Source organism: Rhea pennata, chromosome 1 (genome assembly GCF_028389875.1).
Source record: "Rhea pennata isolate bPtePen1 chromosome 1, bPtePen1.pri, whole genome shotgun sequence".
Taxonomy (NCBI): domain Eukaryota; kingdom Metazoa; phylum Chordata; class Aves; order Rheiformes; family Rheidae; genus Rhea; species Rhea pennata.
This window is the reverse complement of record NC_084663.1, coordinates 66832978-66857351: the sequence shown is the minus strand read 5'-3', so window position 1 is coordinate 66857351 and position 24374 is coordinate 66832978. Positions and strand designations below refer to the sequence as shown.

The 24374-nt window shown below is 45.1% G+C and overlaps 1 protein-coding gene across 1 annotated transcript in view; it reads right to left on the bottom strand.

The window, feature by feature from the left end:
- Positions 1–24374, bottom strand: part of IQSEC3 (IQ motif and Sec7 domain ArfGEF 3) — a 99259-nt gene that overhangs the window by 15088 nt on the left and 59797 nt on the right. The window contains exons 5-7 of the mRNA XM_062570137.1: positions 19501–19714; positions 12281–13374; positions 7317–7478 (exon numbers count right to left, since the gene is read on the bottom strand). Of these exons, the coding sequence (XP_062426121.1) occupies positions 7317–7478; positions 12281–13374; positions 19501–19714 (1470 nt within the window). The remainder of the gene's footprint in view (positions 1–7316; positions 7479–12280; positions 13375–19500; positions 19715–24374) is intronic.

Below are 24374 nucleotides of genomic sequence, written 5' to 3'. Positions count from 1 at the left end.
TAATTTTGTAGTTCACCGCAGGCTGTTGGGAAGTATTTGGAACACCACATGCAGCTCTGCTAGAACAAAAATCTATTCTATGGTATCTCAGATGAGGGAGGAACTTGGTTCATATGCTCAAGGGTTCTCTCTATTCTTGCATTCCCCTACTGAGCCAAGAGGTGAGGTAACCTTGCTTAACTGGCTGTGAGACCCGCAGAGTGTTTTACCAATAGCTCTGGCTCTTTAACTCACATGTCTGTAGACTGTTCGGTATCTTTTAAAACTACAGGTTTATTTAGTAAATTCCAAGCTGAAACTCCTATAAATCCCCTCCAGTTGTCCCTCAGCCAAAACAAGGGTGGCCCTCTTCCCAAGAAAAGATGACTACGCAAAATGACAAGTTAGGCAGAAATTTTGACTCAAGCAAAGTCATCCTGAGCTTGCATTTGATCTCTCCAGCAAAACCTGAACCAAAGGCCTGAGGAATAGCTCCTAGAGCAGTCCTCAGATAGGCTGCTAGGGGACTGCAAACAAGTAGAAAGAATGCTGGGTCACAGTTATCTGATAATTTTTGTGAGTAAATCTGACACAGCAAAGTACCTTCAAATAGGCAACCAGCTTTGTGCCATGGGGCTGCCATGTTCCTACTCCTATTCTAGACGTCTACAAATTTTCCTGACTTGTCTGGCCTCAGATCAGGTCAGGCTTTGTACAGTATCCCATTAAGTTTCTGAAGTGTACACTGTGGTGCACACATCAGAACTTCCCTGGAGCTCAGTGCAACTTTTCTTTGTGAAACAAGAGCAGGGAGGTCTTTTCTTTCCAAAACAGGTAGTGACTCCAGAAGCTGATATAGGATATTGTGGCAAACATACTGCAAAGAGCACATTCACCTCATCAGCCTTCAGAGCTGCAACATAAAAGACAGTATACTAGTGTGCATAAGGAGGCTCTCTCTCCCCAGAACTGGATGTGAGAGATCAAGGTCAAGCTGAGAGCGGATGGCTCTGCATTCAAGCAATAAGTCAACAGCTTATGGGTATGTGCTAAAACTAGTGGTGAGTTTATTTTTCCACTAACAGCAGCATGCCTGTGAGAAGCCTGCATCAGGATCACCAGGAGGCCTGAAGGATAAGGAAGGATGGGGCAGAGTAATTGCCCTATAAAATCTCCTGTTTTAGCCCCTTTCTTCCCAAGGACTTGCTATGAGTCTAGTAAATTGAGCTCACAGAACATGCAGACATGCAGTTAGCCCAGTGTCTGCAGGGACAGGACTTTGGATGCTTGGTACACGTTGCTGAAGTGAACAGGAAAGGTGCGGGCACTTTGCTTCATAAACAAAAAGTGGTGCGTTTTAAAGGCTCCTGTGGCAGCTGAATGCACAGGGAGCTGGATCTGTCCTGAGGCACTTATCAGATACACACCTCACAACTGCTATGAATTGGACTCCAGGTGCCAGGTGATGTGACCTAGAGGGTGGGTGCCTAATTGGATCAATTTGCCCAACAGTTATGTATGTTGTGGCCATGCTACTTCCTGGGCTGTAGGGCATGGGTCTGCCAAAAAGGGAGTGGACACTGGAGCATCAGAGCTGCAAAGATTCTGCACAGGACTAAGTATGGCAAAAGAGCCTTGTGGCAGAAGGATTTGGAGAAGGCAGGAAGCAGCTGTATCGTGTGGGGCTGAGATCTGCTCGCCCAAGCATAATGACCTATTTTCCAGCTTTTCCACTCAGGTGACAATGCAGCAGAAACTGGGCTCCAACTAAAAGCATCTGTAATGAACCTGCAGTTCATGCTTAAGGAGGGGTAAGGGGGGAGGCAGCCAGGTGGAAAGTTTAAAACCATAAGGTACAAAGATATTAATAAAAAACATCCTTCTTCTCAACATCCCTACCCCTACACTCTCTCACAAGAACTGAGCTCAAGGTGGGCTACAGAAGGGTTAATTTCCCTGACAGGAAGCTGCCCTGCATATGTGAACTGAAGCTTATGGTATGAAGAGTAAGCAGGGCTCACTTGCACCAGCAAGTACAGCCATGCATCCCGATCCTGAACTTCATATAGTACCTCTCTTTACCCTCTATCTGCCAAGGTAGCCTCCATAGTAAAGATCACAGCATATACCAGTCTCATCTTCTGGGGAATGGTGCACTGCATATATAGCCTGTTTTTCTCTAGGGCTGAATTATGCCTACAAGCCCTCCCAAGCTTGCTGGTAGCTCACATGGAAACTTGCTTGGGCATCCACTCCTTCACAAGTGAAAAATTGCTTGGAATGTCATACTTTGGGCCAGAGTTGTCTCACAAGGTGGAGAGTTGTTCCCACTCCAATTAGGTTGGCCATGCAGGAGAAGTTCTGCCCAGCTTTCATTTCCTCCTCCAGAGCCATTAGGAGTCCTTGCAAGCCTGGCATGGTAAGGCTGCTCTAGTTCACAAGGCTGAGCTGTGTGCAGCTCAGCTTTGTAAAGGGAGGTTGTGGCACAGAGAGTCCCAACCAACAAGAGGTCAGAGTTGTGCAACACATTCTGCTCTGTCTCCTTCACCTCCTTCTCATCTTTTCTATTGCTCCACAGCAAGAGCTGCAGCACTGCACTGCTCAAACACTCCTGCAATGCAAGTTCCCTAACGATTCTCTGTAATGTTCTTAGTGAGAAGGGGAAGGGAGGACAGTTTGGACTAGTCTGTCAAGTTCGCTCTGTCGAGCGAATGGAATCTAATGCTTCTTTGAGATACAGCCTTTTTTCTGGGTGTCCAGCTCTGCATTTACACTCTCAGGAGCAGCTTTTCTCTTCCTGACTACCCACTGGAGAAAAAGAACACAGTACATGTTTGACAGATGGGATAGCTGCTCACTCACATGGAGAGTGTGTCAGAACTACAGCAGCACTTACAGTCTAACAGCAACCAGCCCCCCACCCTGCATAATGTCACCTCTGCTTGAATCCTTGCCCCTTTCTCCTCTCACAGCAGATGTGTAAGGACACCCACTTCTGCCCTTCCCAGAGTCCCATGACCTGAGCACAAACCATCTGACACTAGCAGCACAGTTGACTTCATTCACAGCATCACTCACATTATTTTGCTCATGAATGAACTATAAATGGAAGCAATTCTTGAGTCAGAAACGGGTGGAGGGGAAGAAAAAACTACAGTGAAGGGAAGGATGAATAAAGAAGAACAACAGCAAAAACTAAACACAGAATGAAGAGCGCACAAACAGAAATAATAAATACCTCTGAGTTTTTAATACAAAAGAAAGGAGGTAAGAAAGAATGTTAAAAATGACAACATGCATCATAATAAAAATAAATGTTAATACTTTGAGCCTGATACTTCCTTGTTCTTCTGACCAGTATGTATAATTGCTTGTGTGTTAATCAGGTATCATTTTTGGTTTCCAAGAAAATCGGTTAAAGACTGAAAGACAGAGGATGAAAGTGGAAAGAAGAATATAAGTTCAGGGCTTTTAGGAGTTAGAAATTCCAGTACGGGAAGGCAAAATAGCATATCAAAGTACTCAAGCCTCATCCTGTGCTTAGCCTTATTCATGGTCCACCATGCACATCAGAGGCTTTGCAACCAGCATGTCATGACTCTGGAGTTTTGCATTCAACAAATGAGCAGTAAAGAGAGATGATCTTCACAATGCCAAATACCATTGTGCACTCCTAAGCTCTGTTCCCTGCCTCCAGGCATGAGAAGTGTTCGACTTGCTTGTCAGCCACCACAGCTCCAGGCAAGAGCCCTCTAACTGCGTGAACAGCCATGGAAGCCAGCAGAAGTTTGCAGAGCATAGACTTAGGGCTGAACCTGAAGTTTGTAACCTGGGAAGCTCTGCCCAACGTCTAAATGCACAAGCGTGGAGACTGAGACTTTTGCAGATGTTTTAAAAGCTGTCCTATTATTTATTCATGTAGTTTGGTTAATTCAATCTTGCTGCGAGAAAAACAATGCTTACAGTACACATTTCTAACACAAGTTTTCACATTGAGTGAAAGCTAAACTAACAAAGCAAGTGGCATTAATAATTGAAATTGTTTTCAGAAGGGAGAGGGTAGATTGGGAAGGCTCCAAGGCCTAGTCTGGGATGTAAAAGAGCACGCGTTCCCCCTTCACACCAGCCTCCTCACTGCACGTAGTCAGTGCCTGCCCAATGGCCATGGCCACTCTGTCTGGCAGTTTTGAGTCTGTCAAGACCAGCAGTCCCTGCTCTCCTGCTAACCAGAGAGGTAGAGGAAGGGCCACTTGGGTTACAAAAATGAGGAGTGTGGCACTGGCAGGCTGGGCAGAAGCTATTGTAGGAGCGATCCTGACTGCTACATGCTCTCTGGGGAATACAACATACTGTAATGCTAGCTTGTTAGGTGTGCATAGATGTGCAGTCTGCAGGACAGTCCTTGCAGACCCCATTCTCCCAAACTGTGCCACTATTCCTCTGCTAATTTCATGGGAGTTTCTCCTTATAAACACCAAGGGATGGGGAACAAGAACCAGCCTAGGTCTTAGCCAGCTCTAAAATGACAAAACATCCTTGAGCTGCCTCATGCTCACAAACAGCTCAGAAGCTGTGAATAGTCCTTGTCACACACACACTGGAAATACCAGCACATCAAATTTCGCTGTCAACCCTCTGTGTGTTACTGCATGGATGGGAAAAATAGCCAGGATGGCAATCCTGGGCCAGTACTTTTCCTAGTAATGCTTTGTTTCCACAAATGTCACATCGCTGGGTGTGCAGCCATTGCCCAGACAATTCTCACAAGTAGCCAATGAAAAACTGCTTGCAAAAAACACCAATGATTGCTATCGCCTGAGTCAAAACTGACACAGGAAGAGAGCAAAAGTACCTGCAAAGAGCAGAGCTGTAATCAGCTGAATGTGTGTTTGGCAATCTTTCTGTCTTTTCTCCCTTGCTGTTTTGGAACATCTATGTATATTTTATGTCTACTTTTATTTTTGCCTTTAAGGAAGATGAGTCAGCAATTTATTGTGAAGAGGGAATGGCAGCATGGATTGTTTGTGCAAGAACTTCATCTGTTGCCTGGAGGAATCAGACACAAGTTTGAGCTCTGAGTTCAAACTCCATCGTTTAAAGGCTGTAGCATGTAGACACAGCCTCAACAGATCACTTCGTATCTCTGATCCTTGCTTACTTCATCTGTAAACAGGATGGCAGAATCACTCTTTCATCAAATACTTGGAGCGCTACCACTAGAGGTGCAAATTAAGAGTAATGGGAACAATGGGATCGAGCGACCTGCTTTAACAGCCCTCCTGCAACATGCAGAGGCCAGTTACGACCCAGCAGCTCCTGTGATTTGAGGCTGAGAGGCAGAAACCAAGCTCTGCAACAGGGACTATTCCCAGGAGCTGCTGACACAGTTTGTAGTGATGCATGAGGCAGAAGAACATGGTCATTTCTAGGTATGATGCTGAATTTAGGACGATAAGGAAGTACCAGACTATTGCTATTGCAATAATATCTCTTTGTGTAGAGGCTGGGTTTGGACTTCATCAAAGTATCTGTCAGGAGAAGCAGCCCACACATCGCTTGCTGCAGAAGGAGCAATTACTTTTAATTGTAGCTCTCAGCATGAAGAGATTGGAGAGAACATGTGTCTCATTGCTGGCCAGATCAACATCCATATAGTGCATTAAAAATAGGACTGGATCGACGGCTAGGTACCTGCAGCAATAAACAGAAACAATTGCAGCAGGAATGGATTTTAAAATCTGGGTCTAGATTGGGCTTTTGCACTGGCATCTTCCACGCTTTCCCTGAAGTAGAATGGGGGAGTGTGTTGGATTTAGGGTTTCAGTTTTGCTCAGTTCAATAGAAGTCAGCGTGAAATTCAAGGGAGATGAAATTAACATTTGGGAGGATGAGTCCCATCTCCGAAAATAACAGTGGATCCAGTAGAAATGGATCCTAGTGGAAAGGCAGCATGGACCAAGAGCTGTGTTGCTGCCTAATAAAGGAAAGGCCCAGCTAAGTGCTTATCATTTCCAAAAACTGGGCTCTTGTTGCCCCCAGCTCCACACGTCACATCACTACACAAGGGCTCTGTGAGCAGAGAGGCACAAGCAACACTGCTGATCCTACTGCCCATGTAGGGCAGCAGTCACGTTCACAACCCAGCACAAACTTCCTCTGCTTTTACTGTGGGAATTTCTCAAGGTGGGAGAGGCAGTGTTTCCTCTCTCTGATATCCCCTTTTTATCACACACAGTGCTGTGCCTTCTCCTTTTCTCTCATCTGAATAGCAAGCAGATGATCAAGAATAAGCAGGAAACGAAAGCTCATCTCAGTTCCCCAGGCCACTCTTTGCAGAAAGCACGTCATCTTGGACAATGGGTAGAAGAACAGGTAAGATGCTTTTCTTCCCAGCAGCTCAGCTCTGCTCCTGTAATGCCCATAGTTGGATGCTGACAGGTTAGCAATAGTTATTTTGTGGAAAGCAGAATTACAGGCAGATGCTGAGGTAGGATGTACAGGTCTCAGGTGTTCCCAGGATTTTGCAGCCAAAACTGCAAGGCTGAAAGAGGTATAGAGGAGAGAGATATAGAGTGAGAGATGATGGTGAGGTTTGTGGGACCAGGAGAAGGTCACAGTGAGTGTACTGAAGAGAACAATCCAACAAGGGCAGCCACTGAACATAACTGGGGAGGAAACCTGGGCTTTGTTCAGACAAGGGACAGCTCAGCCCATAGGAGTTTTTGGAGTGGGAATGTTCATCAATGCTCTGGCATTACAGAGGTAGTAAACCATTAGTAGCATGCTTCCAGCAGACCACTTCATTAGCACCAACAGGACCAGCTCCCTTCTTATTATACCCATAATACAGCCAGACAAACTGAAAAGGCCACCCATGTCAGAACTGAGCACTGAGGGAGCCAAATGAGCAGCCAGCATTCTCTGTTCCCTGCTTGTATTACAGCAAGTTCTTCCCTTTGTCTGTCTTAGTACTTCCCAGAAAGTGTCACAGGTGCTTTACCTGGATGAGTGGTAAGACTTGTTTCTTGTGCTCATCAGCCACGGAGCCACACAGCCACAAACCTCTCAGCATCACTAGTTCTACCCCCTGCCTGAGCTCCTGCAGGCACTTTAGGAGGAAGAAGCCAAAATGAACAGGTTGCTGATACGAAGGAGCAAATACACTGCTGGGAAATGCAATGAAAGGTGCCAGACTGAGGTGAGCAATGATGAAGCTTCTGCAGAGTAGAAGATGGAGGGGCAGGGAGGAGGGGGTGCTTGCTGGCACAACTAGGAGGAGGTAGGGCTGGTGGCTCCTTCATAGGGCAGGGAGAGGAAAAAGAGGTTTCCATACTTACTCCAAGACATCCCTGTTGAACTGTTTCTTGCTGTTGCCCAGGAACTCCCCAATCATCTGGCGACTGAGGCCCTTCCGCTGGAGCAGGAAGTGTGCCACCCCAATGGGGGTGTCTGGGATGAAGCCTCGGGAGATCAGGAACTGGATCCCTTTGTCTGGGTTGCTGAAAGGATAGAAACATGGTGAGTTTGGATGATCTCTCTGAGGTGTTGCTGCCTCTGGCTCATCTTATGGCTTCCAGCAATGCAGCCTTTGGTATATACATGGGCTCCTATGCACCTGTGTGTGGCAGGAATAGGACTGGTGAGGCCAGGGATAAGTGACTTTGAGGACTCCTCTCCAGGTGCCACTGACTTCAGGACAAAGGGATGCCATAGGACCTGCTGTGTCACCTGCAGCACCTGCTGCTTCCATTGCCACAAAGGACCCTGCCACACAGTTCAGGCCTCATAAAGTGACTCCTCTGTTAGGCCTCTGCTGCAGGGTTGATTCTCTTGTATCTCCCAGTTTGGTTTGTTTAGGGCTCCTGTGAGAACATAACACCAAGAAAGGCATTGCTGGCCATTGTTGTGGTGTCTCCCAGAGATAACACAGGCAACATCAGTAGGGTCAACTGCTCCATATGCACCCCACAGAGAGCCATCCACAAGGACCAGGGATGAGAGCTGGGCACTTTGCAGCTGTCTTGGGGAAGCTGAGATGCATTTTGTGTAGGGCAGACAAAAGGCAAAGGTACAAAAGAGACTGAGGAGGCATTTCTACTGTATGACCACAGCCAAATAAATATCAAGACAGACAGCGAGGTAACCAAAGGTGGGACCCTTTTTCTATAAAAAAAGTATCCTCTTTTTCTTACATTTTACTGCTCAGTGTTGAGTGCCACTTCTTACCTTTCTTACTCAAGCCAGGTGCTGACTGCTTGAATAGAAATCCCCTGCTCAGATTTGTGCATTTCTTCCTCCCTTAGCCATGCTGTTACTCCTTTCTCTATTGATTTACCCCCTCAGGCAGAAATCTCTGTGTGCAGGCAGATGAGAAATGCACCTGGAGGATGCCATAGCAGAACTGCGTAAGGCTCTGAGACAGAAGGTGTTTCTCCCTCCATGGCTGTGAGGGCCTCTCTGAAAACAGGTCTGGTGTTGAGTGATGCTGGGAATGTTTTTTTGCTCATTAGTGTACCTGTGTACATACCTGTGTATGCAGCTCTCTGAGGGTAATGGAGGTGCCTACAAGTGCACACATTCTTGTGTGTGTGTGTCCCCTCCACATATGCAGATTTTTCTCGGACCATACACATTCCTAAGAGCAGCTGCCTTTGTGCACATTTTGCCTTTCTTCCCAAGTCTCTTTGTGTAAGCACATTTCTATGTATCTAGAAGTGGCTGTGAGTCTATGTGGGTCCCTGTCCCTCCAGGTACATACAGGAGTGAGCACGTATGTGCATGCTGTGCAGGACACTTTCTTCCTATGTCTCAGTCTGCCCCACTGAAAGGTGTCAGCTGTGATGCCCTCTTGCTGAGGTGAACTAATGCATGCCAGGAAGATTTCCAAATTCTGTTGGCTGGGGAACCTTTCTCTTCCTAATGAGAGCAATGGAAGGGATGCCACCCTTAAGCTGAATTCAGAGATCTTTGTTAATGTCCAAGGAGTGAGTTTGCTTAGATGGTTCCCTGAGGGGGAGAAGGATAGCACAAGATCTCAGAGCATGAAAATGCATGATATGCATGGGCAGAGATTGAAACACTGTCAGGTGGTGAAGGACATGGGTGAGCAACATACGTCTAGCTGTAAGGGGATCAGTGTTCAGGACAATGGCCTGCTCTGTACAGGGGCCCCTGTCAACATGCCAAAAATAAATGGGCCAGAAAAGTTATGCTTACTTTCTAATGACACAAAAAATATACTGAGTAATGGGGTACCCCTGGGGAGAGTAACAGGGAGAGCAAGCCAGCCCATTAAATTTATGAACAGGAGAGCAACAAGATCTACTGTTGAAAAACAGGACTACTTAACCTAGTGAGATCTTCTTTGAGAAAAAGCAACAGGGTCACAATGCACTTCTGTTTTCTTGCACAAATCTGGCTCACCTTTGAAGAGCACAGGCAAACTTCTCTGCCAAGGGCACTAGTCAAACACTTGGGCTGAAGTCAAGCTCAGCATAAAGAGATTCATAAAATGCACTTCCATGAGCATATTTTGGTGTCCTGCAAGTGACAGGGTGGTGCTCAAGGCCAGATGATGATCTCTGCTACACTAGTAGGACTCTAAGACCCCTGGATTAAATTTGGATTCATTCCAGGGGAGAATGCAGCTCACACATTGGCATAGGTATATGGATTTCAGGTGGGATGACACACAAAGTAAGACAATGTAGGATAAAACAGCCTATCTCTGACAGCTCTTCTGCACTGCCTGGACTAAAATTCAAATATATGTGCACACAGTATTCTTTCACTAACAGCAGCCTTTCATCAGCTTTTCGCAGGATTCAGTTGTTCTCCACAAAATCCTGAGAGTGACACAGCACCTCTGCTACTGAACACCTGCAGATATCTCAGGTACTGCAGTATGTGGCTTTTACCCAGGTGTGCAGCACAACTCCACTTCAATTTTTTCTGAGCCTGATCCCTGTTATTTTCTTAGTGTTGCAGAGGTGTTCAAAATGGCTAGCAAATGCTGCGGGATTCCTCGTGTCCTGCTGGCTTTCCCTCTGCCCACGCAGCCAGCTTCCCCCACACATGCTGAGTTATTAGAGCAGCACTGTATAATGGAGCAATCTCTGTTCCAGGGATTCCTCCTCCTCCTCACTGTGGAGTGGGAATGGGGAAAGTGCCACAGCAGTGTAGGATCAATATGTTCCAGGGGCCTGCTCCAAATCAGAGCACTGCTTCCTGAAAACACAGTGCACAGCAAGACAGATTATGGCAGACGGTGCTAGCAACTGGAGGATTTAATCTCTTGGCCCAGGGGAGCAGTCAGCAAAAAAGATGTGCACAAGCACACACACAGCTCCATGTCTCAGCTCCATGCCCTACAGTTTGGTGCTCACATCACAAACCCTACAATGGTAAACTGGCTCCTTGTTGGAAATTGGCAGGAATGCCAGCAACCAAATAATTGTAAAAAGATGAATGGTTGAACTACAGCCTCTGGGATAGGGATGCACTACACTGTCACAGGGGAGCTATGTGGCCCTTAGCTCCTGTTCAGCGAATAAAGAGGTTTCACTCCCTAGAGCTAACAAGCCAGATCTCTTTCTGTCCCTCAATGTTCTGTTAAGAAAACTAAGGCTTGCATGTTACTGGCACATTATTTCAGCAGTTAGTTGCAGGGGAGGCCTGGCCAGGAAGTCATGTTTCTGAGTTCTGCAGCATCATCGAGACTTCACTTCCACAGGGACCTGCAAGATGCAGTGAACCTGGGTTACTGAATGAAGGAAGTCAACAAAGTTGCTTCCCGAAACCAGACTTGGCATCACTAATTTGTCATATGAATGTGTGCCAGGTGGACTGTGGGAGAAGGAAAGGCTGTGAAAAAGCATTTTCACTCCTGCTTTATCACCACATCAGTGCTTGTCTCAACTCCACGGGAACCAAAGGACAGCACTTTGGGTGTAGAGACTCCTGCCAAGCATGGCTGAGAATAGTGAAACACCTCGCTTGCAAAGATGTGAGCCCAATGTCCCTCTCCAGAAGGATACCTATCCCAACACAAACACCAGAACATCTGTGTGTGGACCTGGAACTATCTTTATCATAATCACTCCCCATCTGTGCCTGATACTTACCTCCTCTCAGTTCCAAACTGGGGGTGTTCATCAGGCAAATCTGTGCACAATCACAGCCTAATTTTGGTATATAGACATGGACCCACTCATTCATGACCTGATCTCAAACCTAGTAAAATGTTTTTTCCAGTTCTGTATGACTCACAAATCTGTCTGCTAAAACTATATTTCAGTTCTGGATGTGCTCTGAGCCCAGCTCTACAAACCTCTTATCCAGGTTCCTCCCTTCTTGAGCCTACAGCCTCCATACTAAACATACGTAAGTCATGCACATTGCTACTTTGTCTGTGCAAAACTGCTATCTGGGACTGTGTAATCTTCAGTCCTCGCTATGGCCAAAAGGCCCACACAAACATGAGGCAAAACATTCTGCTAGTATGGGAGCATCACAACCGCAGCATCCTCATCAGGGGACTCAAATGGAAAACTTAACAGCATGAGATGAGAGTGTGATGATGGGGCAAGGAACAGTATTGCTCATGGCTCACTTTGATCAGGAAAGTCTCATCTAAAGGCAATGAGCAAATCTAAAGCTCCTTATAGGAGCTCAGCAGCTTTGAACAAGTTCAAAATAAAATGTGTGTGACCCCTTGAGCTAACCTTTTCTGACTGTAATCTCTGGGCTGCTCTTCTTTTGCTTTTACACCTCCAGCATTTTCATACAATATCAGCTTCAGATGTGTGAGAGACTAAGATGACTAAACCTGGTCTGTCAGGTGAAAAAAAAATCCACCTAAATAATGAAAGGAAAATGGCAGCCAGAGCACTCATACTGAGCTAGCTAAGCTCACCTCTACCCTTCTTTCTCTTTCTCCTTGGAGAAAATGCCCAGCTATGTTTGTGCCTTTACAAGAGAGTGGAGGGGGGCCTATATCCCAAGCTCAGCTGGTAGATGCCAAGTGGACAGCAACTGGGATTGAAGGTTCAGGACTCAGGGGATGATGAGCCACTGATTTGTTCCTCTGTTGTGATAGAAGATCAAGACAGCACTTTGGGGACCTTAGTGGCAAAGCCTGTGCACAGCCAGCCTGTAGTCTGTGTTGCAAACCCAGAGGGTCACACCTCTGAATATGAAAGGATTTCCCCAGAGATGGATCTAGGCCAAGAGCCTTCCATCACCTGTTCCTGTGAGGCATGAAGTAGTCTGGGAAAAAACAGAAGATGAAAGAGACACTTACATATTAAAGAGGTTCAGCCCAATGCGGTAGAGGCGCTTCCTCATGGTGTCTGTGGAAAGTGTGGGGGACTTGCAACTAGCTGGGTTCTCGCAGTGGTATCGTGGAAGGCTGAGGATCATTGCCTGCAGTGCTTCCTTTGAGGAAACCTCAGAGGCTGACTTGGCTGAAGTGGAAGTGCTGCTGCTACTCAGCTGCTCTGAGTTGTCCACATTCTCAGACTCAGAGCCTTTGCTTTGCCCCACCTCGTTGTTAGCATCAAACTGGAGCTTCTGTACTACCATCTGTCCAGGCTCAGCACTACTGTCCTCCATTCCATTAGTGCTGACGTTCACCTCAGTGAAAGTGTGGCTGTTCTGGAGAGCTCTGGACTCAGGTAAACTCTCTGGGGCAGTCTGTGGCTCACTGGCTTCTCCCTCCCCTTCTTCTGGGGGTTCTTCAGTCTTGGAGGCTTGAGAAAGCCCAGCCTGGCCATTGCTGCTGAGGCAGTTTGCCATGGACACCGAGGTAGATGATGAGACAGAGATGTTCTTGTTGTCGATCTGGACAGTGACATCCCGGAAGGCCATCATGAGAGTACTGCTGCTCTTGGGCAGGGTGTCTGACAGGATCCCTTCCTCCTTCTCCTTCTCCTGCAGCTCAGCTTCTAAGTCTTGGCTTGGCTGCATTGAGCTGGCACTGAAGGTCTCTCTGATCTGGTATGAGCTCCCATCTTGCAGAGAACACATTGTCTTCAGGCTCCAAGTGCTGAGGGCATCATCAATGGACTTGGCCAGAGACTGAACTTGTTCTGTGAAGGAGTCCTCCAGCTCCGTCAGTGCCCCACTGATGGTGGCTGGCAAAGATGGGGACCTCACCAAAGGAATGCCCACAAAGTTGTATCCCTCTACTAGGGCTTTCTCAGCAGAGAAGCTCTCTGAGTTCTGGACCCGGACTTTTCTCAGAGAGATGCGGCGTGGCATGCGGCTCTCTAGCAGTGAGTTGCGGATCTTCTCAAAATTCTTGCTGAGTTGGTACTGCCGGAAAGCAGTCTGGATGGTGCAGGCTGCTCTGCGAGACACCAGGTGACCTCCGTATTTGTGCTCTAGCATTTCAATCTGAAAGACATACAAACAAATAGGCTTATTTTTTCTTAATTGACTTCTGATAGCTTTCTATGACCCCCAGTTCCTACACTGATTAGTCTGTAATGACTGTCAGAGGAACTTCTAACACTGAATTAGCCTTCTGCTGCACTGCCATGCCCTTGATTTTGACAGAAAGCACCCCTCATGACTGCCAATACAATACTCTGGTAACATATATTCTTGCTTAGCAGTGCTGTGGCAATGTCAAGCATGAATTGTTATCCCAGAGTATTACTAATGCTCCTCCCTTTCTTAGTCACCTTAGGAAATACTCTCAGGGGAAAGGAGAAGACAAAAGAAGTAAGTAAAAAATATCCAAACATAGAAAATGCTGGCTTGGTCATAGTAGTTAGTGAGAAATATCAACTTCCATAGAAGCCAATGTGGGTTGGATTTGTTCAGTATCCTTTAAAAAGGACTCTAAAATTTGAAGTGTTTTCCTTCTTCAAAGTAACTTCTGATCTCTAAGTTTTTCAGGTATTAGCCAGCAATGAAATGAAAACAATTCAAGAAGAAAAAGACCTTCAGTTCCGAAATGTAAGACATTCTGATTTTAAAGGTTGAGAGAAGATAACAAGAAAAGTGGCAGCAGGATTTACTCCTTCCTAAGCTGCTACCAACACACACATGCAAATACACACACACAGAGCTAAGTGATATCTTAACGGGCTTCAGCAAACTAGGTATTTATTCCACAGTCTAATACATACACTTTCTAGTAACCTCCTTGTTTTCTTTGTGCAACTGGGACTTCACTAACATGCTACAAGAGGATGTTTAATACTTCAGTGACTGATTGACAGAGGACAAGGGAGATGGTGTGAGGACATTGATGAATGGAGAGTTTGAGGGGGAAAAAAAGGATAAACTCAAATTATCTTCATTGAGATTTTGGCAGAACAATTGGCTACACTCTCCATTATCTGGATCTCATGCTGCAGAGCACAGGGGCAGACAGACTGTGGTCTATACCTGCATGTAGAAACTCGGAAAAGATAAAGTAGAAGACAGGGAGAGCTGGGAAATTCAGTGCCTAATTAACAGAAGAATCACAACATCATTCATGCAGGGAGTCTGAACTAATCAGCAGATCTAAAGCAAGGATGTATTTTACTGACTACTTGAGGCATTCTCATTGCCAAATATATACCCCTGCCCCTCATACCATGCCTTGCTAGCACAATATTGATGAAGTGAAAGAGTGAGCTCACAGAAGATCTGAGGTTAAATATGAATTTTTTGGTATAGTCAAAGCCAGACTGAGGCATGAGCCCCAGCTCACAGAGTCATGTCTTTTCATCTGCTCCCCTCTTCTTTCCCTTTTTTGTAACAATATGTAAATTGCAGAGAAAACCATCAGCAAGTGATCTAGCTACAGGTGAAGGCCTAGAATGACAGCTAAGAGTTGTGCAAGTCACCCCGGTTATCCTTCTAATATTAACTGCTCTAGAAGTAAGGAAAGCTGATTTACCTTGGGAGATGGCAGGAGAAGAGGAGTGGTATGAGCCCAGTCCTTCTGCTCCTGCACAGGTATCCCAGCTGCTGGAGTAGGTACTGAAAGCCTTGACCTCTACTGCTCCATCTTCCCAGGTAGCAGTAGGTGCAGGGGTCCTGCTGCACTTGGCGGGAAGCTGCTATTTCTTGGAAGGCATAGGGGGAGCACATACTTTAGTGCTTCCCCTTCTGGGAATGAAACAGAGACCCTTTACCTTGTACTCAGCCATAACGTACAATTTTCGTTTTGCCTTGTTCTTGAATTCATATCTATATAAAGCAAACATCAAAGCCTAGCACTGACAAATACTAGTAATTTGCTTAGCAATGTGGACAATCACTACACTGGTAAAGGCAGCTGGCTCAGAGCCCTGTTTACTCCTGACTTGGAAAATATTGATCTAATATTTGCCCTTCCAGAAAGGGCCTGCAAAACTGCTGCTAGAAATCACCCACACAAGGACTGTGGATTCAGCTTCATTTATTGCAAGACTCATCAGCAGGCTTTTTGGATAAACAAAGTGTCTGTGTGTCCCCAGTTTGTTTGTTTCATGTGGCAGGAAAGAGGAGCAGGAATACAGGGACAGGAAGAGATTCTGGGTAGCTAGCACATGAGTTTTGTCCGGGTTCTTTGTCTTTCCTTCCAAAATGACCATCTTAAATCCCACCATAAAACCAGCATTCCTGCCACATATCTCCAAAGGTAGCCTCCTTGGAAAGAATCTGAGTTACCTTTTGGCCCTTCCCTCCAGGAGAAAAGCTCATGTAGATTCATGCAAATTAAGCCAATAACCTCCACAGATCCAATCCAGACAGTTATTACTGGCAACTGACCATGCACACTTAATATAACAGTATGATTAATCGAAATGTAGAGCTAATTGTGTTGGAAGGGAAAGAGGAACAAATGGGAGGGACAGACACAGCTATCCGAGGGATGGAATAATAGTAAGATACGAAATAAAGCAGAAGCAACAGCCTTATAATTATCTGAGGTTTCCAAGGAGGTGACAGCCATTCTGGAAATTTTAAATTCATATGCTTTGATCTTATTAGAGCCCAGGACAAGATGTCATTGCTGATCTGAAGTAAAAGGACAGTTTCTCTCCTGCAAGGACAGTTCTCAAAAAGGCAGACTTTAATAATTACTAAGAGAAAAGGCTCTTTTAAGAATCTAAAGGAATGATGCAAGCTGTCAGTATGATCACCAGCTTGTTGCAGTCCATTATCTCAGTCCTCTCAAAGGGCTAAGACATTAAGCAGCATAACAAGATGTAAAGTGAGAGGACTCTCAACCTAGTCTATTCTGCAGCTGATACGCAGTGTGCTCCCATCCGGCCCTGTCCAAAGCAGGGGCAGTCTTACAGTGTCTTGCAGCTGGGATAAGGAAGGACTTGGAGGCTGGCCAAAAGGATGTTTGAGATGACTAGCAAAGTAAGGAGCAGCACCCCCAAAGCCCTGTGCCCTCCTTACCCTTGCTCGGCAGGAACAGGTCTCTGTCTCTCTCCCCTTAGCATAGCTCAGACATTTATAATGTTTACTGAAGCCTGAGATATTCACATTTGCTACCAGGCTATGCTAACTGACACCTCAGAGAAATTAAGGAATTAATGCAGTTGTTGGCCTGTTTCTCTCCTCTCAAGAGGGGGAAGGGCACCCATTAACACACCACAGCAATCACAGGTAATGGAGATGCATGTCTGACTTGCTGAAGGAACCTTCTCTTCCCAACTGAGAGGTGAAAAAGGCCAGACATGATTGGCCCTCTCTTATTCCTAATAAACCCTATGAATCACAAGTAATTGCCTACTTAAAACTACTCTTCTCCAGGGAATGATCCAACAGCCAGAGCCAAAGGAAAGGAAAAGCAGAGGGGGAAATATGGGGGTTAATAAGTTTCTGGGCCTCAACAAATATACTCAGTCTAAGCAATTCAGGCCCTGTGGCTGAATTAGAAATGATTGGGAAATACCCATTGTTGTAAGGGTTTCTAAATGGAGAGAACTTTTAACAAGTCCAGCCCAAGGCAAGCCCAAGTGCCAGACCTGCATGTGGCCATAAGTCTAAGGTGCACATCCCATGACTTTTTTGCCCATAAGCACAGAACAGCCACAAGTCTTCCAGGAGACAGTGGGCCTGACCTTACTTTAAGTTAGCACTAGTTGTCCGCACAGGCTGTTAGTGAGTGAGGCTGCATGCCTCAGTGTTAGCTGAGGAGAATAAGGCTCAGTGACAGAATCCGAGTTGCTCAAGGCAATGTATGCACTGTTAAAAAAAATACAGAGATACATCTACTCTATCACCTCTTCTTAACTCCTCTCCCTCCCACCAATCTCTCACAATGGAAGTACGTTATTATAATGAACATGTGTTAATGGGATATTTTCCTTCATACAAGGGACATCTGCCAGCCTTTCAGCACAAGCATTAGTGCGGATCATGTACAAAGTGTGCTGCTCTATCCTGTGGTCCTCTCCACTCTCCCAGCTCTCTAGCAGAACATAAACTCAGGGAAAACAGCCTTCAGGACCTGAGTTACCCTTCTAGCTTCCCAGCATGGTGTGCTTCTGCTCTGAGCATAGTCAGCTTGCTCTGTCTCATGAGATGCACAGCAAGAAGAATCATGACCTCACTCACTCACTAGCCTTCTAGTGTTGTACTGAGAAGCAATGGCAGGTAAGTGATTTGTATCCCCAAGGACTGCAGAGGAACCTGTATGCCGCCCTCCTTTCTTACCAGCACTCAACCCTCCCCCAAAGCTAAATATGACTCAGCTGCACTGCAAGACTAAAAATTCTCCTTCCACCTGTTTGTAACACACTAATAGTTCTTACAAGAAGTAGTAAATTTGTACTGTGACTAAGTAGATACCGAGACAGTGCTGTGAGGATCCTCCCACCTTTGTTCCCTTTCAAGACAACCTATTTGACAAGTAAGTCAATAGGAACATCTATGAAAGCAGATACAATAGAGTGTAAAAATGGAAGAATTAATACTCTTCCCTACCTGAAAATCCTCCCTTCCAGAGCAGGAGGCAATTCACTAAGGCTATCCATCAGGCTGGAGGAGCACACATACTGTAAAAACAGTTCAACCTATGAGATAGGCAAGGTCCCTACAAGGACAGTACTGCAGGGCACCAAAATATAATGAACAAATAGCTAACATGTCTCTCTGTCTCATATGCATCCAGGGCAGGTCTGGCCTCTGCTGCAAGAACAGTCATAGGACAACATGACCTTAAAATATCACAGGGCAGACACTCCCCAGGACAAATCAGTACAGCTCTAGGGCATCAAGAAGACTAAGCCTGTATATACTAGCCAAGATCTGGTCCACCCAGAGGATATGTTACATTAGATTGTGAAGTCAATTAATTAATCTCTCTTGTTTGTTTCACTAATGTGAAGCAAAAATTCTGTTCAAGTCAAGTTGGGTATGTTGTACTTGAGAAAAATAGAGTTAAAGTACTAAGACCTTTTTGCTGCTCAGGAATTTAGCGGACTGTTGATCTGACTGACATGTCTGTTTTGGGACAGCAGTAATACCTTGAGGGAAATGGTGCAGAGATCTCCCAGGAATCGCAGTTACTTCTTTGGGAACCTTGTTAGCTGAGACCATTGTTTCTTCATCTTCATCTGCAATAGCACAACTCCTTCTGAATTCTCCCACTGAACACAATCTGGATACTGTTACTACCACTTGTTTGTACTCTCCTTCTCCCATTCTTCAAGGCCTGTATATTAGTATTATATTACTCTTTGGTTGAGCTGCCATTCCGGGGAAAAGTCAGAATCAATTCTTTATGTTTTTCTTTGCAGAATCGTTCTTCTAGGCTGTAATCTGCAGAGATGCAGAATAGGGGGGCATGTTCCATCACTGCCTTTGAGTGAGGAGGCCAGCTACCATTAGCCCCAGTCCAACTATCCCCCTGACAAAAGCTGTATCAGGAGACCCAGCTAGAGATGGGCAGATGGTGCTCTAGAGCCAGACTGCAGCCTCAGGCATAGGAGGAAGGGCTTGTAGTACAAAGGACTGAATCATTTTCTCTCAGCCTGGTGAACCTGCCTGTCTCTCAAGTATCCATTGATGGGTTGAAGGAGGTGATGATAGAGATACACTGACACCACAGTAGATGCTGTGCAGTACACCCTGCTTCCCCAGAAAGTTCATGATTTGAAGAGACTAATGTGGAAGAGCGCATGGGGCCTGCCCAGAGTGACTCAGAGCAGACAGGAGATCTCTGACCTGAGACAGTCTGTTACCAGGTGCCCTACAGGCACCATGCATCTGGCTGCCCACAACCCATCTCTAAATCTACAATCATACCTGAGTAACTGGGTCCATTTCAGACCACAGAACACAGGCAATGAGAAGCAAGGCCCAGTGGGCTTGGGTGAAGGACTGTGGCAGTCAGAGGTGGGAAAGTTATTTTCTCCATCAGCCCCACACAGTCAAAGGATCAGGCCTGTCCAGGTGGGGCAAATGCTTCAGGTGAATGGGAGGCTATAGTACTTGCAGAGATATGGTCCACCACAGCGTGAATGCAGTCCCACCCACCCCATCCCCTTCTCCCACAGCCTGAGTAGGAAGCCTCTGTACCTGTTTATTCTTTAGGTCAAGGGAGAGCTCATAATCGGAGGCAGCCGCATGGGAACACGAGGCCGTCCCTTTGCTGCGCTGCACTCTCACTGGGGAGCCCGTGTGGTGGAGGCTCGCCTTCTGCACCAGAGGGGAACACCCCGCTGCCTGCTCTTCTTGGAGCTCCGCATGCTGGGCTTTTAGCGTCAGGGTGTCGGACCTGCCTTCCTGGCCACTGTGTCTGCTGGTCTCCTTCGGATCCTCCGTTTCACACCCGGCTCTCTTGCTTGTGGAACCGCAGGGATCATCACTGTGAACAAAATGCAATGTTTTTGCTTTTTTATTTGCTTTTATTATTTGTATTATTTATGATTATTATTGTTTGCTATACTCATTCACTGATCTGCATTTTAAATGTTTAGGGAGCCTGGGGCTGGGAAGGGTCTCTCTCAGAGAAGAATCAAGACTGTACGTTGATGCAGTCAGAGATCTGATCCCTCCCCCGCAAAGAGCAGGCACCTGTGCTACACATACTGCATTAACTGGTTTTGCAACTCTCTGAGCCGCATAGTTGCCTCCACTTAAGGTGCTGCAGTAGAAGGTGAGAGACCAAAGAAGATGTCATGGCCTAAGGATCTCTGCCCTGCTCCCTGAAGCAGCTGGCAGCTGGCAGTCACCTCTGTGCCTCACTTGCCAACCCCCTGTGTGTCCTGGGATCCCATCTGGCATGGAGCCTGGACCCCAACAATCCAGTTTTCCCCTGCAGTTTCTAAGGGCATGAGGGATATGGTACAAGGGCAGCTGAATGTTGCAAAGGTTCTAGAGAAACTCTTGGAGTACCAAGAATAAAGACGCAACAGAAGCATCCAGACTGCCCTGAAATCTTAACTCTTTAAATCATGTCTGCAACGGAGTCATAGCAGGCTGAAAAAGCTTCTATCAAATAAGCTATTTCTTCCTCACCAACAGGGCAGATGATTGGTGTGCCACTGAAATCTCATGGAGAAAGGAAAGTACCTTTTCCTCCTTACAGCCACAGGAGTAATTGCATGAAACTAGTGTCTAGCAGTGCACTCTAAGAGAGCTGTCATGATTAGCATATGTCTGATGTACTGAAGAGGTGAGGAATTCTTTTGTTAACCTCTCTTGCCAAATGCTTTGTGAAATCATCCAATTTCAATGACTTTGGTATTCTGGGGTACTGTCTGACCTATTGGTCCATTCTTTTGTTTTTTCCTCTCATGTTACATCTCCTTATGGTGGCTACAGAGGAAAGATTTGTGATTTCTGAGAGTGTACACACCAGCCAGACTGGACTCTGGGTTCTCCTGCACACCATAAATCAGATACCCCACTGGTTGCCAGGGATTTGATGCTTAGCTGAAAGTAGCAGCTGATTCAGAAATAATTACTGCAGAATCAATGCATTTAGTTCGTTTGAAACCATGGCTATGTATTGCCTTCTATATTTAAGCATCGTTAAATTATTTAATTCTTCACTTCTGAATTTCATTTTTTCCTCTTGGATTTTCTCCATATAGGATCAGTTTGCTGTCACTTAGATAGCAAAGCCATTTCACAATTAGTATTGGTATCAGAGCAAAATCAGGGGAATTAGATACAATTTTCAGTAGTGCCCAAATCACTTGGAAGCATTTAAATTTCATCTTCAAAAGTGTTGTAGGCACATAAAAGTCCAAGTCTTATAGCTGTAAATAGACTTTACCTCCTAAGGCTCAGAGCACTTTGAAAATTTATTAGTACTTTAAAATGAAGTTTGTTCTTTCCAATGGCAGCTCTTCTTCTTCCTTTCAAAGGTTTAAAAATCAAAATTATAAATATTCTTTCTGAAAGAACACTTTGACAAGCCAAACTCAAAATCCCAACTTCAGGAATAAGAAAGAAGGGGGTCGAATGAGGTAGGTATTTAAAGGTAGAAAGCTTCTACTTTTATACACACTCATGTAGTCACCAGTTAGAGTTAGAAAAACAAATTCACAGAAGAAACTAGTCTCTTGCAAAAATGCTACATAAATAACTTGTCAAAAGTATATGAAAATGACCTAACTGCATACTCACAAATCAGAAAATACTCCCTTTAATATGAGGCATAAAACTATGTTTTATGTTGTACACCTTATAAAACCTCTCTAGTTCTGTACACTATTTTTTCTAAACCAAAAGATGCACATGCAAACCATTTTTAACTCCTTTCGGTCTATGTCCATCCACATCCCAGGCAACATTAATAACAGACTTTCCCCTTACAGTTCACACCATAACACTTTTATTGGAAGCCTCTGTTCTGTTCATTCTCATTTTAACCAGCAGTGCAGTAATTTTCATGTTCAGCTAAAGGGATGACCAGGTGAACATAGGTTTGATCATGTTCTCATTGAAGTGCATACCAAAAACCTCACAACTATTAGGGAAATAGACTGTGCCCTACGAAGCAATTTCAGCTGGACTCAAACTCTGATTCAGCAAGCCACTTCAGCATATCCCAAACTGCTTAGCTGAGTCAAGGCTACAACGCATAGCATGCTGTGTGGATTTTCTTTAGGGCAAGTCAGGACCTGAGGCAGTGGACTAGAGAGCTAGTTGACTTCCCGAGAGCATGAAAGGACTGTAAATGCCAGATAATGTTCCTTGACATGATGGCCCTCTAAACACTCACACACGTCCTTAGCTATACTATTCTGAGGGCCTCCACTAACTGCAGATAGAGTGCTCATGATAGAACATGAAGTGTGTGCACATTTATCCATCAAACCCCACCCTAGTTCTGCACTCCAGTGTTTCAGTAGACACTTCATGTGCAGGCAGTGCACAGAGAGCACCCTCCAGTACACACTTACCCGCAGTGTGAGCAAAGCCCCATTTTCTGCACATCCTCCCAGATTCCATTTGCTCTTGCAGTTACAGCATCATGTAGAAATGACAACCTAGCATCCTCCCTTGCATGGCCCTGAGGCCCTCCCAGGATGTGCTTTGTCACAGTTTACTGTGAGGGCACACCAGATCTGTAAGTAGCGTGGGCTCAGATGACCTGCAAAATGAAAACTGGATGCCAGTCCTGTAAGTGCCCCTGTACACAGAGAGCTCCCATGGCTGGCCTTTCATCTCTGTCTCCTTTCAAGGAATCCAGAGGAGAAAGATCTCTCTAAGAATTTGCATCATTTGAAGCACAACAGTTTTGAAGCCCCTCCTTCCAACCTTATGAAGGACCTTATCCTTTGCTCCCTGAACTCTATGTTCTGTAAGCGAACCTTTAACAAACCCCAAATGCTCAGAAGCCCTCTTTAACCTCATTAGACATTCAGGATATTCTCCCAGGAAGGCCCTGAGACTGCAAGAACTAAGTGAACACCTTCAGTTATGTATGTCTGAAAAGAACCATTAACCTCAGTGCCTCTGTTCACATTGAATAACTGAAGCCCCTAACGACATAGGGGATATAGGATAAGGACATCAGCTAACCAAAGATACTTTGCTAGGATAAGGACGTCAGCTAACCACACATACATATATAACCTTGCCTTCCTCCTCCATCTTTCTGAGCCAGTGAAAACACCCATACAGACTGTATTATGCTTATGCAGCATGGAATTTTCTGAGGGTTAAAACTCGGTCAAATCAAAATCAGATTTCACTGAAGCACTCAAAGGCATTTTTCAGCTAGATGTTTCTATGCTAAAAATAAACTTTTTAACCCTCTGCTGGTTTGGCTGTTGAGCTGTTCAGAAAGAAATACAAATATTCTTGCTAAAGTGGGAATATTATCTCCATCCTTTTTTATGGCTAAATCATTTTTACTGGGGGGGGGGGGGAAGGGACCCAAAACAAAACAAACTTACTTCACCTTTGGGCCAGAGACAGAACCCAGGAAATTTCAGCTTGATATGGGAAACTTCAATGAATTATAAGCAACAGAAAAAGGAGTAAAACAGAGTTTGCTTAGCAGACTGAATGTTAGCATTGCAATCTTGTGGTTCTAGCAACAAGTGTTTTCTTCCTCCCAAGTTCACTCCCATCTTAAATCTGTTTCCAAAGAAGCTTTCTAGGGAGGCCTGTTCTCTGTTCTCCAATAGCAGTAATGGATCAAACTCCTATATGGAAGACCCAGCACATTGCTAAAGATCTAAATTGATACTGCAGTGAAATACAAGCTAAAACATTAATCATCATGATCCTTTCCCTCTGCCCTCAGTGACACAGTTGATCTGTAATGGTAGAGCAAAATTTTTGTTAATAAGTTATAGTCTTGAGGACTATTGTAACCATGGTAATAATAATAATAAAAAAGAAGAAAAATAGGTAGGGCAAGATAGGAACTACAACGTGTAAGATCTCTGTGGCAAAATCTGAAGTGCTTCAGGATGTTGTTAAAAGTAAATTATGTGGATACTGTTGCTATTCTCTTCCCAATGTACAATCAAATCTCCTCACCACTGGTAGAAGAAGCAGCATGGAGATATTGCATGTTCTGTTTCTTGGATGAGAAAAATTTTCCAGACATTTGTAATAATTAAAAATCCCACGCAGAGTCTAAGGTGAGAATCTCAATGTCCTGGCCAAACTCCAACTAGGTTAATTTAGTTCTATATCCCAGCATCACCCCTGCAGTTTCAACTGTAATCAGAATTCTTTGCTTGCTGTCCTAAAGTATCATATGCCACTGTCTTTCACATTTTTTACAGCTTCCTTTGCATGATAAATGAAGCAATTTTCTGCTGGTTGTGCAATCAGGTAGGGAAGGTTGGCAATGTGCTTTGAATTCTGTTTGATTGAAAGTTGCAGTGTTAATGTAAATCACTTGCAATCAGATAAAAGATGAAGACTACAAATTCAGCTGTTTCATTTTTTCTAGATGTTCCTACATGACTTTTATGACC